A 16,217-nucleotide genomic window follows, 5' to 3' on the forward strand; every position below is an offset into this window, starting at 1 on the left:
TTATTATATAGTATTTATTATATTGGGGATTACATCTTCTCCTGTCCTTTTCCTGTTATCAGCCATCTCTCCCAACTTTGAAACCTTAGTTTTCAAGTTTGTGTCTGACCCTCACAGCAAGGATGAGGGAATAAATACAAGACTAGAAAAGAGTATGTAGGAAGCCATGGGCTCTAAAATCACTAGTAGTTTATAAGCTTGTTGGCTAAAAGTTATCAATAGCTCTCCCAGCTTAATACAGTTTTGCTGAGGAAGGATATGCCCAAATGTCCAGATGAAACTTGTTCTAAAAGTAACCAAAAACAGCATTCCTAATTAATGACTTCACTTGAATCAATGCCATAAGCACTGACATGTGACTTCTTTGTTGCTCTAATTCTCAGATGGTGGGATGCCTGAACATTATCTGTTTCAATTATTAAAATCCCTGATCCAAGACCAGTCATGTGAGCTTCTCCAAATGATTCCGACAACATCTAGGCATGTGACAGATCATAAGAGTCTAGTTCAGTCCCTAAACCACATCCCCAAACTCCCATTTTCTTCCACAAATAGAGATGGGGGAAGAGGAAAAGACCGTCCTTATACACAGCGGTAGATTCAATTTCTAGCTGGACTGCACACATAAGACCTTCAAGAATATAGGTTTATGCCTGCCTGTAAATTTTAAGATTTCTTAATGAACCACATGGTCCTAGAAGGAAACCAAGTCCAGACCCAAACGGTTTAAATTTCCTCATTCATATATCCTTTTCATCCAGGAGAGCAGGGGATACTAGGGCAAGGAATCTGATGTGCTTTATCGGTCTCAAATCTCATTTCTGTCTGCTCTGGAGGACTTGGGCAATTCCCCAACCCCCGTCTCATGGTCAGATGTCCCTGCTGATTTTACTCAGAATGAGTCAGGATCAGGAGGACAACCAAGGAGTGCTGAGTGATCAGAGCCCTATGATTTCTGAATCCTGAAATTATAGACACACTGTGCCTTATGTTTGCATATCTGGTGTTCAAACTATGGACTATGGATTCAACTAGTTGTGGGTATTTGTTGTTTATGAGCTGGAAAGGAATAATAAAGCCGCAATCAAGACCACACAACACAACAAAGTTTACAAAAGGAAAAAATATTTTGTTTTAAAATCTTTGCTACATGTCATTATTTTTGCCACTGTAAAGCTCAGCATAGATGCCAGCAGTACAGAAACGGCCAACAAGAAAAAAACAAAACAATCAAAAATAAAACCCTGAAGGAAAAGCAGAAACAAAACCCCCAGAGCATCTTTTCCCTCCCTTCTCCTTCCCCAAAAGCCCTATAACTGTACAATATTATAGTCCTGATCACATTTAAAAACAGTCAATTATTAAAAAACAAGGATTCCATTGGAAACTCAACTTTTTGGTTTCTTAAATTGTGATATAAATATATATGTATATGGTATGTGTGCACATAGAATAAAAAAATAGTCTCCTTTTCAACTCCACTACCTGGCACCAGACTGGAGACAAAAGGGAGAGAAACCCAGTAATGATGCTCTCTCAGCCTCTCCTAAGGCCATCTGTGCTCCTCAGTCTCCAATGGCTATGTTTAATATGTCTTCTCCTTATTTCAGTCTTTCACTTAAGATACTGGCCTGAGCCAATCAAAAAGAAAGGGGGGGGGGGGCTGATAGACATGACTGTTACCTGAGGAAGGTAAAGAGTGAGAGTAGTAACCGGTATCTGCATTTATATGGCTATAGTTAACTCAGTGACCCTGTAAGGAATGGAGTCTAGGCTCCATCTATCACGTGGATTTATTCTCTTGCATCATAAAGAAAAATCCAATCTTATGATTGGAAGGAGCAAAAGGTGAGAACTATAGGTCCAGAAAAGACCTAAATCTCAATTTCTAACCAGACTGAATTGAGAATGGGATTAAAGAGGCTACTTTGCAAGAAGGTTTGGTATTTGGTTTGAACTCCAGCAGTGAAGATTTCACTGGGACTGCTAATCCAAGAAGTTGAGTTTCCATGCAGAAATAACCTCTACAGAACACACATCATATGTGATTCTGACAGAAAAATGCAGCAAGTATGGCCAAGTATGGGGTTTTTGAAAGGGGTTTATCTTCCCACCCTAAACATCTGTAATATTTGCAGATCTTCCATATAAGGTGAGAGCACCAAAAGTGGGACTGACCCAGCTTTATCACTAAATATGTTTGATAAGAAACCAACCACATCAACAGAAGACTATATATATCTGCTTACAGTTGCATACTGGCTGGGCATAGATGTAAGTGCAGCAAAGACATTTATTTAAATACTCTTTGGCTGCAATACTAAGTGGAAAATACATAGAAGATTTAACTCCTTAGGACTCTTTGAAGAATATACAGAAAAACAAAGATAAAATCTGGGACAAATTTTGCATAACTCCCTAATAGGGAGAAAGAAACAAACACAGAAACACACGTGTGGATATATATGTGTGTGTGCGCATGCGCACGCGCACACACACAAACACACACACACACACACACACACACACACACACACACACACACTCTCTTTCTCCCTCTCCCTCTCTCAACTTCCTCGCTCACCAGGCAGCAGAAAGAGCTTATTATGCTTACTTCCTAAAGCCCTATACATACCTACCATGTTTCGTGGTCCTCAAATATGAGGACATTTCTCTTCTCCCCCACCTTATTCAGAATTTCTTTCCAAAAACAAGCCACAGTATTGAAGGCAAATAGTGGGTGTCATGTTCTCTAACCTGCCTCTTGACCCTAGCACAAATCATTTCTGCACAAATCAGAAAGACATAAGGAAAGGCATTCTTAACTTTACCCAGCCTCAGTTTTTCAAAGGATCCCTAAAGCCTTCAGGATTCACCCCATTTCTTCTATAAATGTTATCTCAGAGGCAGAAGGGCAAGAAAAGGCCAAAAGGAAGGGGGGTACACATTAGGGGTGAGGGAAGGGAAGGGAGAGGGACTTTTATTCTCTTTACAGAAAGATTTGCTTTTTAAAAACAAACGGTGATTTTTCTCCCCCACCCCTTATCCTCACCCCAAAAGTTCTATTCTGAAAAGGAGGGAAACATAGTTAGGTCAGGAAATTCTTCATTGTTGTAGCTGTTGCTCTGGTCTCCCAGCATGGACAGCATCTCCTAATAAGAGAAACAGAGCAAGTCTAGTCACACACCTTAATCCCTCACATTTAGCGAGCTTCTTCCTAGAATTCCCCTAAAGCATCACTCCTGACCCCACACAGTTTCTGTGGGGCTGAGCTCCCTAAGCCTTCCCTACTCCCAGAAACTCCCTGACTCCTTTAGATGACAACTTTGGTTCCTAGTCCCTTCTCTGGTTTCCTCCTACAGTTCCACATTTTTCCTCTTTTCTAGTCTTTTATATTTTTCAAAAAGAGAAAAATCTGCTTGCCACATTTCATATACTCCCCACGAACACATATGGAATTATCTCTTACCGTATTTGTTTTCTACCAAATCTGTTTTGCTTTCTTTCAACCTGTGTTTTAAACAAGCTCTTCTTTTGTCCTAAGATTATTCTATATGCTTTTTCAGTCCCCTCAGGACTTAGGTAAATGGGCTCTTATAGCTATAATCAGTATGTTTATACCCAAGCTACTGTACAGTGGGGATGTGGCCTCCTTGAATGGGCTAAAAGGATTCCCTTTAACATCTTCTCACGGTGCTTCACATCACTAAAGATGGTCTGGTTAAAGGCTGTTCCAGTTAATGACATTTATCCCTGTATGTGCCCACTCCGTCTTATCCCACATACTCCCAACACCTCAGGCCACATGCATATTTCCTTCTCTATCTCTGTCCTCTGACCCTTTCTCTACCAGTTTCTGATTTCTGAAGTCTGATTTTCAACCTCTCACCTGGAAGACCTCAGGCTGGCCAGGTTGCTGTGCTGATGGCTGTTGAACATGTTGCTCATTAGAACTCGACCGATGATGAGGCTGCTGGCCCTGCCACTGTGGCCAGACACCTACACCCTCTGCTGTCCGTGTCTGGAATTGTCCTGTAGTCTGTCCAGTCTCGGAAGCTAGAAATACAGTAAGGAACAACAACCAACTTTAAGCTAGTAACTCCACTGGAGAGGAGAAACTAGCACGTAGATACTTTCAGGGCAACCCAGGTGGCTCAGCGGTTTAGCGCCACCTTCAGCCCAGGGCCTGATCCTGGAGATCCGGTATCGAGTCCCATTTCAGGCTCCCTGCATGGAGCCTGCTTCTCTCTCTGCCTGTGTCTCTGCCTTTCTCTCTATCTCTCTCTCTCTGCGTCTCTCATGAATAAAGAAATAATATCTTTTTTTTTTAAAAAAAAAAGATACTTTCTGCTCTTCTGTTAATCAATGCCTCCTCAATTCCAAAACCTGGCCCAAATTAATTTCTCTTCTTTGCATAGCCTTTCCAAAGAGTCCTTTGATCATTTAGACGAAATTTGCTTATCATTTAATATATAATACCTTATGCACTTTTTAAATACGCCTTTTTCTTTTTCTTTTTTTTCTTTCTTTTTTTTTAATACGCCTTTTTCATGTGGGTAAATTTTAAATCCCAGGGCAGCCCGAGTGGCTCAGCAGTTTAGCGCCGCTGATCCTGGAGACCTGGGATCGAGTCCCACATCGGGCTCCCTACATGGAGCCTGCTTCTCCCTCTGCCTGTGTCTCTGCCTCTCTCTTTCTCTCTGTGTCTCTCATGAATAAATAAATAAAATCTTTTTAAAAATTAATTAATTAATTGATTTTAAATTCCAAATGGACTGTCACTTTGCATTTCTCCACAATTAGGTCAGTGTACCCAGGACCCAAACAAACTGTTTTAACTACTAAATCCTTTCTGTTTAGTGGTGTCACTTTCCTGTTACCCTCCTTTCTAATCTGAAACTCACCAAAGTTGGATCCACGACTGGTGAGATTAGGATAGGCAGCAGCACCAGGTGATGCAGTAGAAGCACCAGGAAGGGACATGGGGCTGAAGGAGGACGGAGTCTGAAAGCTGCCCACACCAAATTGGGAAGAACGAGTCTTGGCTGTAGCCTGAGCAGCCACCTGCTGAAAGAGAAAGGGATAGAGAACAACAAATGGAACATTAACATTATTGGACATGCCATTCCTATGAGTCAACCATCTGTCAATCACTGGATTCTTCTGAGCCAAGCTCATCATTTATTTCTTACTATTTCTTCTAATTAATGCCAATCTCCTTCGACACTACCTTTAGGCAGGTATAACAAAGTGTAAAAGCAAAGAACTATGAGATTAATAAACTATATACATCTAGAGTCGTAAGAAATTTTTCCAGTTTTTATTTTCCTTTTATGCTTTTGAGATATATTGCATATAACAATTTTGGAGTGTGCTTTTTGGTTTGGGCTTCTTTATTTAAAATAATGGGACGCCTGGGTGGCTCAGTGGTTGAGCGTCTGCCTTTGGCTCAGGGAGCAATCCTGGAGTCCAGGGATCGAGTCCCACATCGGGCTCCCTGCGTGGAGCCTGCTTCTTCTTCTGGCTGTGTCTCTGCCTCTTTCTGTCTCTCAGGAATAAATAAAATCTTTTAAAAATAAACAAATAAAATATTACTGTGCAATATAAGCATATATTAATATATGAAAAAATATTAGCTTTAAACAGTACAAAATAGAAACTCAGAATTGACTCCAAAACAAATCAGTAAATCAAATCTGTTTAATGTGTTATAGGTGAGTAATTCTGAATAAATGCGACTATGTGAGAACCATACTCTGAGATTTGGGGATTATTTGTTTTTAATTATCTAGCTACTCCCAATAAAGAGAAAAACTGGAAGGTAGGGGGTGGGGGTTGAGAAGATATCTAGATAGATGACAATAGAAAAAAGCCCAACCAACCAAACAAAAACTAGTATACGGGGGACAGACAGAAGAGAAGCTTTAGATCCCTGGGTGGCGCAGCGGTTTGGCGCCTGCCTTTGGCCCAGGGCGCGATCCTGGAGACCCGGGATCGAATCCCACATCAGGCTCCCAGTGCATGGAGCCTGCTTCTCCCTCTGCCTATGTCTCTGCCTCTCTTTCTCTCTCTGTGACTATCATAAATAAATTTTAAAAAAAAATTAAAAAAAAAAAAAAAAAAAAGAAGAGAAGCTTTACCTGGGCAGAGAATCCTGGGCGGGTGCTAGGGGTCCAAGTGGGGGCTGCTCCCTGGGGGGCGTTGGAGTGGCGGGAAATCTGGGCCAACATCTGCCCTGCAGAAGCTGATGGCTGGACGATGGTTACAGGAGGGGCCAGACCACTATTTCTAGAGTGAACAAATAGTGCAGTACAAGATTAAAAGGATGGGTTTACCACAAAATCTAGGAATCACAGAACAATCTAGTGCTATTCCTAGGTCCCCCTGACTTCCCTGGGGTTAAGGAAAACTTGGTTAACAGAATTTGGAAAAAAATGAGAAAAACTGACAGTCACAGACCAATCAGGACACACAGAGATGGAACCTATAACATAGCAACAGGACAGATGCAAAGAAATAGGAGGAAGGAAAGCAGCTTGCCTCATCTTAAGTCTTACAAGTTCTACTGCTTTGTCTGAAATAATCAGAGAAAGCTAGGGAAGAATAAAACTTGGATTTAGCAACTGAATGCCTCAGTTGCCCTGTAAAGCAGCACATACATAAGGGGCTCACCTGAAATTCTCTGCCGGCCGGGGGGTAGGAGGGAATGTGTTGCCCTGTGAGAATAGCTGTTGGGTGGCAGGGACAGTGCTGGAGGAGATGCCTTTACTCTGATCTGTGGACCAAAAGGAGTGGGGGGAGGGCCAGTCAAGGGGCTGTAGTACATTAGTTCAGCAAGTTCCTATTTTCTCATGAGGTATTATGATTAAGTGGAAGGATGTTGGGCAACAGCAGGCACATCAATAAGTGATCTAAATGAAAATTTAAAAGGAGAATACGGAAGAAACATACCTGCATTAATGTTGGAGTAGATTTCTGAAAATCTTGGATCTCTATCCTGGGCAAACAGACCATCTGTCTTCTCGAGGGGCTTGCTGTGTTCTGGCCCTGTGGTTGTCACAGGCTGAACAGAAACCTGTATGTTACAATGATAAAAATACCATGAAAAGATTTAACACGACAATTCAACAACCATAACATTCACATAAAGATATACATACACTCTAAATGGCCCTGGGGGACATTTCTTAAGGAAATGCTCATAGTCCTCTTAAAAGATGACACACTAAAAAAAAAAAAAAAAAAAAGATGACACACTTACCTGGGAATGATTGAAGCCAGCCAGTCCATCTCTTGCTGATACCACATCCAACTCTGTTTGCTGTTGCTGTTGCCTATATGTTAAAGACCAGTGAGGAGAGAAAGATTTTTTTAATGTGGGGGAAGGGCTTAAAATAAACAAATGGGATTGCAGATGCCTACTCCCCACGGTGAGTCACTGATGAATGGATGATTCTTCTATTGTTTCTCACCTGGATGCCAACTGCCCTGAGCTCATCTCCAGGGGTAAATTAGCTGTGGGACCTAGCTGTGGTCTCTGGATTGTGTTGGACAGTGTAGGCCTTGGTTCCTGGCTGGAGTTCCTGGGAAAATGAAGAGCAGACAGAACAGACGGGGAAAAAAGGATCTAGCACTATTTGTACAGAAAGCTGCATAGATTCACCTGTAGGTGAGGCAATAACTAATAAATTCTCCTTTGAAATCTAATCCTTTAAGTAACCTATGACTTAAAATTCAGCAAATATTTCATACCATGGACAATGAGGTACAAACAAAAACTATGTCCTGTGGTGTAAGAGTTTATCCAGTATAGGGTCTAACTCCTAGGGACTCAATACCTAGTTGGTATATATGTGTGTATCCATATCCTGGGGTTTTAAAAAGCATAAGTAAAAAAAACTAACAGTACACACACAAACATTAACAAAGACTCTCTGCATAGTAAGAATTTGTTCCCTTCTCTTTATAGTTTTCCATACTTTTTTTTTTTTTTTTTAAGATTTTGTCCATTTATTCATGAGAGACACAGAGAGAGAGGCAGAGACACAGGCAGAGAGAGAAGCAGGCTAGGATCCTCACAGGGAGCCGGATGTGCACTCGGATCCCAGGACACCGGGATCACGCCCCAAGTCAAAGGCAGATGCTCAACTGCTGAGCCACCCAGGCCTCCCTATAGTTTTCTACTTTCCAAATTTTCTGTAAAAAATATTTATTTAAAAAATTTTAAGAATTAAATTGTGGTGGAAAAATGGTACATAAAAATGTGAACATTATTTACAAAAACAAGTTCTAAAAGTACTTAAAATTTCAAAATTTAAACAAAATGGAAATACAAAACAATGGTTTTTCTGTAATATAAAGATGCAAAAACACTACACTGCCAATGACCATATACCTGAGTCCTAAATAAGTACAATTTCTAACTCAATTCACTCTGCTACACTAATTAGAAAAGAATTAAACTTTAAAAGCCCTAAAAGTAGAAGGACACAGACTCAATGTTGTTACCAGGTTACTACTTATACTTGATAATCATTTCTAAGCAGATCTTCAAGAGATAGGCTCAGGGCTAATTCTATATATATAGATTAAATGGGAAAAAAATAATCTGACAATTGACTTCTACTGGAATGGGTATAATAAAAGCGACAGTAAAAATGTGAAGGAATTCGAACACTAATTACATTGCTGATGGTAGTGTAAAGGATGAAGCTTTGGGAAGAGTTTTGCAGTTCCTCAAAAGATTAAACACAGAGTTGACATGTAACCCAGCAATTCCACTCCTAGGTATATACCCAAGAAAATAAAAACATATCCACATAAACACTGGTATATCAATGTCCATAGCTGTGTTCTAAATAGTCAAAAAGTAGAAATAACCCAATGTCCATCAATTAATGAATGGATAAACTAAATGTATCCCTGGACAAAGGAATATTATTTGGCAATAAAAAAAAGTACAAATAAATGCTACAACAGAGATAACCCTTAAAATATTATACTAAGCAAAAGAGGTTGGTTACAAGGACTCATATATTGTTATGATTCCATTCATATAAAATATCTAGAATAGACAAATTTAGAGAAACAGAAAATAGATTAGTTGTCACACAGGGCTTGGGGAGTGGGGAGGATGACTATTAATGAATACAGAATTTCTTTTGGGGGCAATGAGCATGTACTGAAATTAGATTGTGGTAATAGTTGTACAACCCTGTGACACACTAAAAAAATTATATACTTTAAATGGGTGCACTATCATGCAACCTATCACAAAATCAATAAAACTAGTTTTTACAAAGCTGAGAAGGAAAAGCCCAAACAGAAAGGAATCAAGGAACAGAACAGATATAGTTATGCTCAAAAGCAAAGAAAACTACAGTCCATAGGCCAAATTCAGTCCACTGCCTGTTTTTGTAAATAGAAGTTTGTTGGAACATAGCTATCTTTATTCATTTCATTTGTCTAGGACTCTTTTCATGTTATAATAGCAGAGTTGAGTAATTTCAATAGAGACCATATGCCCCCACAAAGCTAATATAATTATTACCTTGGCCTTTTACAGAAAGAGTTTGCAGATACCTGCTCTAGGGGAAAATTCTACCAGGATAAAGCAATGAACTGGTATATAAAACGATATCCTTTCTAGAAAGAGTTTAAGCATAAAATTGAAATACGAACCCTTCACATCTCAGAACTTACTATCTAAAGTACTGTTTGTTAAAAATCTTATTGTGTAGTAAACTGCCAAGATGAGGAACTTCAAACTAATGGTGTTTACCACTACAAAGGGCAGAAGAGTAGCAGACAGCTTGATGGCTAAGCAGACTTGGCCCCATGAGAAATCCCAACACTGGAAAAAGCCTTTATGGTACATACTTCACATTGGTGTTGGTACAGATGATATACTCAATTTCATCTGAATAAGGGTTCTGGAAAGTAAAGGAGCTGGTTCTCATCCAGAGCCATTCTCGGTTCTTAGACCGAAACCGGAACATGACAGACAGCACCTGGCCTTTTAACTTCACCACCTGAAAAAGTTTTCAAGTTATCAGTGAAACCCACAAAAAATTTTCTTTAGAATTTTTTTTCAATTCCCCATTTCTACCACCCTAAGATTCATGTGTTACAGTCCTTGAAGTACCAGTCTCTTTCAACGTTACTGACAAAACAACAGGGGGAGTGAAAGCTAAGTGCTAAATAACAAGAAGGTATATTTATAATTCTTCCTAGAGTCTCAAATAGCTATTTGATCACATACAGGAGTAACAATTTTTTCCAGAATAAAGACTGTTTCCCCACTTCGCTTGGGAAGTTCCTTAAAGATATGTTGATCTAGCTTTACAAGTCTAAAGTAGAAATTTGTACTTTGATATTGAAATAGCTTACATGTTGCTCCTCAATCCTAGGTCTTCCCCTAAGCCTGAGAATTTGTTTTCACAGCACCCATGTAGGTTTCTATAAATAAAACTAAGTTGGCTTTAGTCTTGTTTTGCTTTTGTTTTTTAAAAGAAAATCATCTTAGATTTTAGTGTCTAGTTTTATGAAATAGAAAATTATCTTGACCTTTCCTCCCTAACAAAAAAATAGTATGAGCAGCTATTATTTATTTTGTAGTTACTATATGTCAAGCACTGGACTATGTGCTTTTATTTTTTTTTCAGAACATCAACACTTAACATGATAAAGAAGTGAGATGTGAACATTTGAATTTTTTTTTAAAGATTTTATTTATTTCTTCATGAGAGGCACACAGAGAGAGGCAGAGACACAGGCAGAGGATGAAGCAGGCTCCATGCAGGAAGCCTGATGTGGGACTCCATCCTGGGACTCCAGGATCACACCCCAAGCCAAAGGCAGATGCTCAACTGCTGAGCCACCCAGGCCTCCCTGAATATTTGAATTTAAACAATAGTAATCATTCTTTAATTTTTGCATGTGCTCACTGTGTAATATATACAGAATTAATATAATTACATTGGTACACAACTATGTACTGGATTTGAAAACCTGCTTACTGAGGTATATATCTATTTTAATGAAGCATAAGTCCAGTGCTCCAAAATACCTACACTTTTTAAGAAAAAGCGGTAACACTTGTGTTTAAGCTGCTAATGGTGGAAATAACTGCTGACATTAAAGCTGACTGAGAAATAATTACAGCAGAAAATGGGACACACTTCACTTTGCAATAATAAAATGGCACGTTTTATATATACATATACACACATACCTTTCACAAATCAAGTGTGAAATACAACACTGCAGTAACCATAACAGACAGAAAACAAGCTTTGTTGGATATAACTAAATTTATTACTGAGAAAGAAATATAAATCCAACTAGACTTAAGAAATATCAAAATCAGGAAATCAGCACCTAAAGGCTGGAGACCACACATTAAAAAGCACCCTTATCTAAGTACCCTAAAATCACAGTAGCAACTAATGTCAGAATAATAACCTTGAGATTATGTAGACTATTATAGGAGTCATTAAAGCTATTTTGGAATAAACATTTTCTGGAAGTGATAAAATGATGCTCTGTGACCCAAAGTTGTCAGAATTAGGACTTTCAAGGATTTAAAATATACTGTATAATCTCTTCTCACACTGCTGAAGGTCCATGTCATGTCCTTAGTTTTGAATGGATTCAAGAGAAGTCAGAATAGTTTTTCAGAAAAAAAAAAAAAAAAATAGAATAGTTTTTCAGAATGGTTTTCCTGAATCCACACATATACAAAATGTGGTTCTTCTGTGAGGTACAGCTGAGCACATGGAATGGTAATGCTGAGGGTTCAGGTGACAGGCATTTTACTGCCATCATCTGATTTTCTCTAGAAGCTGGGCTATATGCTCTAAACATATTGTCTTATTTAATCTTCCTAACAACACTCTGAATTTAAGTACTGCTATTATATCTATTGAATATGTTAGAACACTACTGAGGCTCAAAGAGGGAAATTAGCCTAATATAAAAAATTGCTTCCTAAAGTCAAACCTGTACTGAAATTAAATTCACCAGATATTTTCTGAATCTAGTGCCTGAAAATAACAGTTTATCCTTGGCCTTTTGGCTAAGATCAAGTGTAGTCTCTGTTCATATCAGTTTAATATCTGATATGTCCTCTATCCAAGGACAATATAGTAAATGGATTTTTGGAGCAGGGAGATGGAATATAAGTTTGTTCTGTAAACTCCATGCATCAACCTTGTATTATAATACCTCCAGGAATAGTGCTCCCACCTCAGGGGGAATACTTAGATGTCTAAGGTCAACTTGTGCTACAGGGGGAATATATCATGTGGGACTGTATGCACTGGAATGTTTCTGCCTCCAACTAAGTGAGTGGGTGGCTTGTGTCCAGCCTCCTGGAGGGGGAAGTGTGTATTATATGCACCATGATCTTCTTACACTGTATGAGGAGCATAAATAGAAATATGATTATGCCAATGGTGGAAATGGTGTTTTTTCTTTTTTTCCTTTCTTTTCATTTCTGTCTTCAGTGATTTTGTCTCCTAAGATTTGCTTCCCTGTACTTAAGTTGACTATTTTTTTAGTGTCTTAAAGATTTATTTATTTATTTATCTATCTATCTATCCATCCATCCATCCATCCCTGGGTGGCGCAGCGGTTTAGCGCCTGCCTTTGGTCCAGGGCGCAATCCTGGAGACCTGGGATCGAGTCCCGCATCGGGCTCCCGGTGCATGGAGCCTGCTTCTCCCTCTGCCTGTGTCTCTGCCTCTCTCTCTCTCTCTTTCTGTGACTATCATAAATAAATAAAAATTAAAAAATAAATAAATTAAAAATTAAAAAAAAGAGTCAGCTTACAATTAGGGGTTAATTCTTGCTTTTGGCTTCCTGAGCAATGCCATGGAGGATCACAAGAACAAGCACCTTATGTAAATGGCAAAAAGGAAGCCAAGAAGAAAGTGGTTGATCCATTTTCTAAGAAAAACAGAGGTATGATGTGAAGGCATGAGCTATGTTCAATATAAGAAATATTGGGAAAAGAAAAGAAATATTGGAAAAACACTAGTCATAAGAACCTAACTAAGGAACTGAAATCATATCTGATGGCTTCATGGTCATATTTTTGAAGTGAGCCTTGCCATCTGCAGAATGATAAAGTTGCATTTAGAAAATTCAAGCTAATTACTGAGGTTGTTCAGGGCAAAAACTGCCTGAATTTCCATGGCACGGATCTTATCAATGACAAAATGTATTCCATGGTCAAAAAATGGCAGATGATTTAAAGCTCGTGTTGATGTTAAGACTACCAATGGTTATTTGTTTTTTCTATTTTATGTTGGTTTTAACAGAATTTTTAAAAAATACTCATTTATTTGAGAGACAGCATTTGCATATCATGTGGGGGAAGGGACAAGGTAAAGGGGGGAAGAGAGGAAGAGGGGGAAAGGGGAAGAGAAGGAGGGAGGGAGGGAGGGAAAATATCTCAAACAGACACCTGCTGAGCAAGGAACCCGACCTGGGGCTCAATCTCACAATCCTGAGATCATGACCTGAGCCAAAATCAAGAACTGGACACTTGACTAAGCCACCCAGGTGCCCCTATTTTGTGTTGGTTTTACTAAAAAATGCAACAATCAGATTCAGAAGACCTCTTATGCTTAGTACCAACAGGTCTGCCAAATTTGGAAAAACATGATGGAAATTATGACCTGAGAGGTGCAGACAAATGACTTAAAAATAGTCAATAAATCAATTTCAGACAGCATCAGAAAAGACATAGAAAAGGCTTGCCAATCTATTTGTCCACTATACAATGTCTTTGTTACAAAAGTAAAAATGCTCAAGAAGCCCAAGTTTGAATTGGAAAAACTCATGGACCTTCACAATGAAGGTATTAGTTCTGGAAAAGCACTGGTGATAAGACTGGTGCTAAAGTTGAACAAGCTGATTGATATGAGCCACCAGTTCAAGAATCTGTTTAAAATTTAGATACATAAAATAAAATAAAATAAAATTTAGACACTTAATGGTGACAAATTGAAAAGTCTTATTTGTGAAGAGTTAACTCATTTATCTATAAAAGAACCATGAAATGAATATTTCTACCACAATCCACAGTTCAGTGAGGCCCAGAATATTTTAAGTACTTTAAGGAGTGAGTCTCTTAGAGGGGTACCTGGGTGGCTCAGCGGTTGAGCATCTGCCTTTGGCTCAGGTTGTGATCCCAGGATCCTAGGATGGAGTCCCACATCAGGATCCCCACGGAGAGCCTGCTCCTCTCTGCTATGTCCCTGCCTCTCTCTGTGTCTCTCATGAATAAATAAAATATTTTTAAAAGTTAAAAAAAAAAGTTTCTTAGATACAGTTAGCTAAATACAAGACAGTGAGTAGCCAAAGCCAAAGTACCTTGGACATAATCCATAGTCTCAAAATACTGGTCCTTTTCCATTCCTTAAAAATATAAGTTACGCACTAAAGAACATAAGATTATGATGCCTGTCATAGTACTCAAGCAGTGGTTAATAAATGTTTGAGGGATTAATATGATAACAGATATTAGATAAAAATATTATTCAAATCCAAACCAGGGAAAAAAGTTACCTGTTGGAAGCTATCTCTTAGAAGCTGCTGGTCTTCAGGATGACAGAATTCTACAATATTCTTTCCTAAGAGTTCCTAAAAGTGAAAAAGAAGAGTAAGATGGGCACTTTTATGATCATCTAAAATTCCTGGCCTATCAGAAAAGGACTTGGGATTTATTTATTTTTTTTAGGACTTGGATTTTATTTCTCCTGTCTTTAGCCTAGGATTATAATAAGTGTGGAGAGAAAAAAAAAAAAAAGACAAAGAATATGGAATCTGCCTGGCAAATGGCCTCTAAAACATTTTTCTTTTTCAGAACATTATATATTTATTTTAGCTGCATTTTAAAGATTTGAAGTCTAATGTACACATACAATTCACTCATTCTAAATCTACAATTGATGGCTTCTAACATATTTATATATAGTTGTGTAACCACCATTATCACCACAATCCAGTTTGAGAACACATCCACTGCTCCCAGTTTCCTTGTGCTTGTTTATAGTCAACACCTGCTCCCAACCTCCTAGCCAACTAGTAACCTGCTTTCTGCTTTAGTGTTGCCTTTCTAGAAACTTAATACAAATGGAATCATATAATATGTGGTCTTTTGTCTCTGACTTCTTACATGTAACTTAAGATTTCTGGAGCTCATCTATGTTGTTGTACATATCAATAGTGTATTTCTTTTTATTACTCAGTAGTATTCTCTAATGTGGATATATCAGAGCTGTGTATTCATTCACTAGTTAATGGACATTTTGAGTTTTTCCACTTTGGTGTTACTGTGAAAAATACAACTATCAACATTTGTATATAAATCTTTTTTTTTTGTATATAAATCTTTATATGAACATAGGTTTCATTTCTCTTGAGTAAATACTTAGAAGTGGAATTGCTAGCTTGTAGTAGGGTTAAGTATATGTTTCACTTTTTACAAACTATTTTTCCATTTTTCCAAAATGTTTTTCCAAAGTGGCTATATCATTTTACAGGTCTGCCAACAATGTATAATGGTTGCAATTTCTCCCCGTTCTTGCAATACTTTTTGATTATAGTGGACATATAGTGGTAGCTCACTATGCCCATTCTAGTGGACATACAGTGGTATCTCATTGTGGTTTTGATTTGTACTTTCCTACTGACTAATGATGAAGAGCGTCTTTTTTTTTTTTTTTTTTTTTAAGATTTTAAGTAATCTCTATGTCCAACATTGGCTGGAACCTACAACCCCAAGATCAAGGGTCACAAGCTTCCACAACTGAGCCAGCCAGGTGCCCCATGATGAGAATCTTTTATATGCCATTCATGTTTCTTCTTTGGTGAAATGTCTATTCAAATCTTGTATCCTTTTTTACTGGCTGTTTACCTTAGTGAGTTTTAGGAGTTTTTTTATATGTTCTGGATACAAATCCTTTTTCAGATATATGATTTGCAATACTTTTTCCCAGTTTATGGATGGCCTTTTCAATTTTTTTTTTTTTCACTTTTTTTTTTTTCCTTTTCACTTTCTTAATGGTGTCCTTTTAAGAGGACAAATTTTAATTCTGATGATCTCTAACTTATGGGTTTTTTTCTTTTGTGAAGCATGCTTTTAGTGTCATATAAGAAATCTTGGATTCAAAATCACAAAGATAATCTCCTGTGTTCTTCTAGAAGTT

At 38.2% G+C, this 16,217-nt stretch overlaps 1 protein-coding gene and 1 non-coding gene across 9 annotated transcripts in view; one reads left to right on the forward strand and one right to left on the reverse strand.

Annotated features, from left to right (window-relative positions):
• Nucleotides 1-1,108: 1,108 nt before the first annotated feature.
• The window catches only part of ARNT (aryl hydrocarbon receptor nuclear translocator), a 71,518-nt gene continuing 56,409 nt past the window's right edge, over nt 1,109-16,217 (reverse strand). For 5 of the 8 annotated variants that reach the window (XM_038562157.1, XM_038562151.1, XM_038562156.1 and 2 more), the window contains 10 exons: nt 14,575-14,649; nt 9,880-10,031; nt 7,473-7,583; nt 7,262-7,334; nt 6,952-7,075; nt 6,673-6,775; nt 6,141-6,288; nt 4,905-5,067; nt 3,890-4,056; nt 1,109-3,152 (listed from right to left, as the gene is read on the reverse strand). In XM_038562157.1, coding sequence (XP_038418085.1) covers nt 3,063-3,152; nt 3,890-4,056; nt 4,905-5,067; nt 6,141-6,288; nt 6,673-6,775; nt 6,952-7,075; nt 7,262-7,334; nt 7,473-7,583; nt 9,880-10,031; nt 14,575-14,649 — 1,206 coding nt within the window. In that variant the 3' untranslated portion in view covers nt 1,109-3,062. The remainder of the gene's footprint in view (nt 3,153-3,889; nt 4,057-4,904; nt 5,068-6,140; nt 6,289-6,672; nt 6,776-6,951; nt 7,076-7,261; nt 7,335-7,472; nt 7,584-9,879; nt 10,032-14,574; nt 14,650-16,217) is intronic. The other 3 variants (XM_038562158.1, XM_038562154.1, XM_038562159.1) reach the window with 2 other exon arrangements.
• On the forward strand, nt 12,057-12,247 carry LOC119864036. Its single transcript, XR_005372835.1, has one exon. It is a non-coding gene; the product is annotated as a U2 spliceosomal RNA (small nuclear RNA).

This window comes from Canis lupus, chromosome 17 (assembly GCF_011100685.1).
Source record: "Canis lupus familiaris isolate Mischka breed German Shepherd chromosome 17, alternate assembly UU_Cfam_GSD_1.0, whole genome shotgun sequence".
In the NCBI taxonomy this organism is placed as follows: Eukaryota; Metazoa; Chordata; class Mammalia; order Carnivora; family Canidae; genus Canis; species Canis lupus.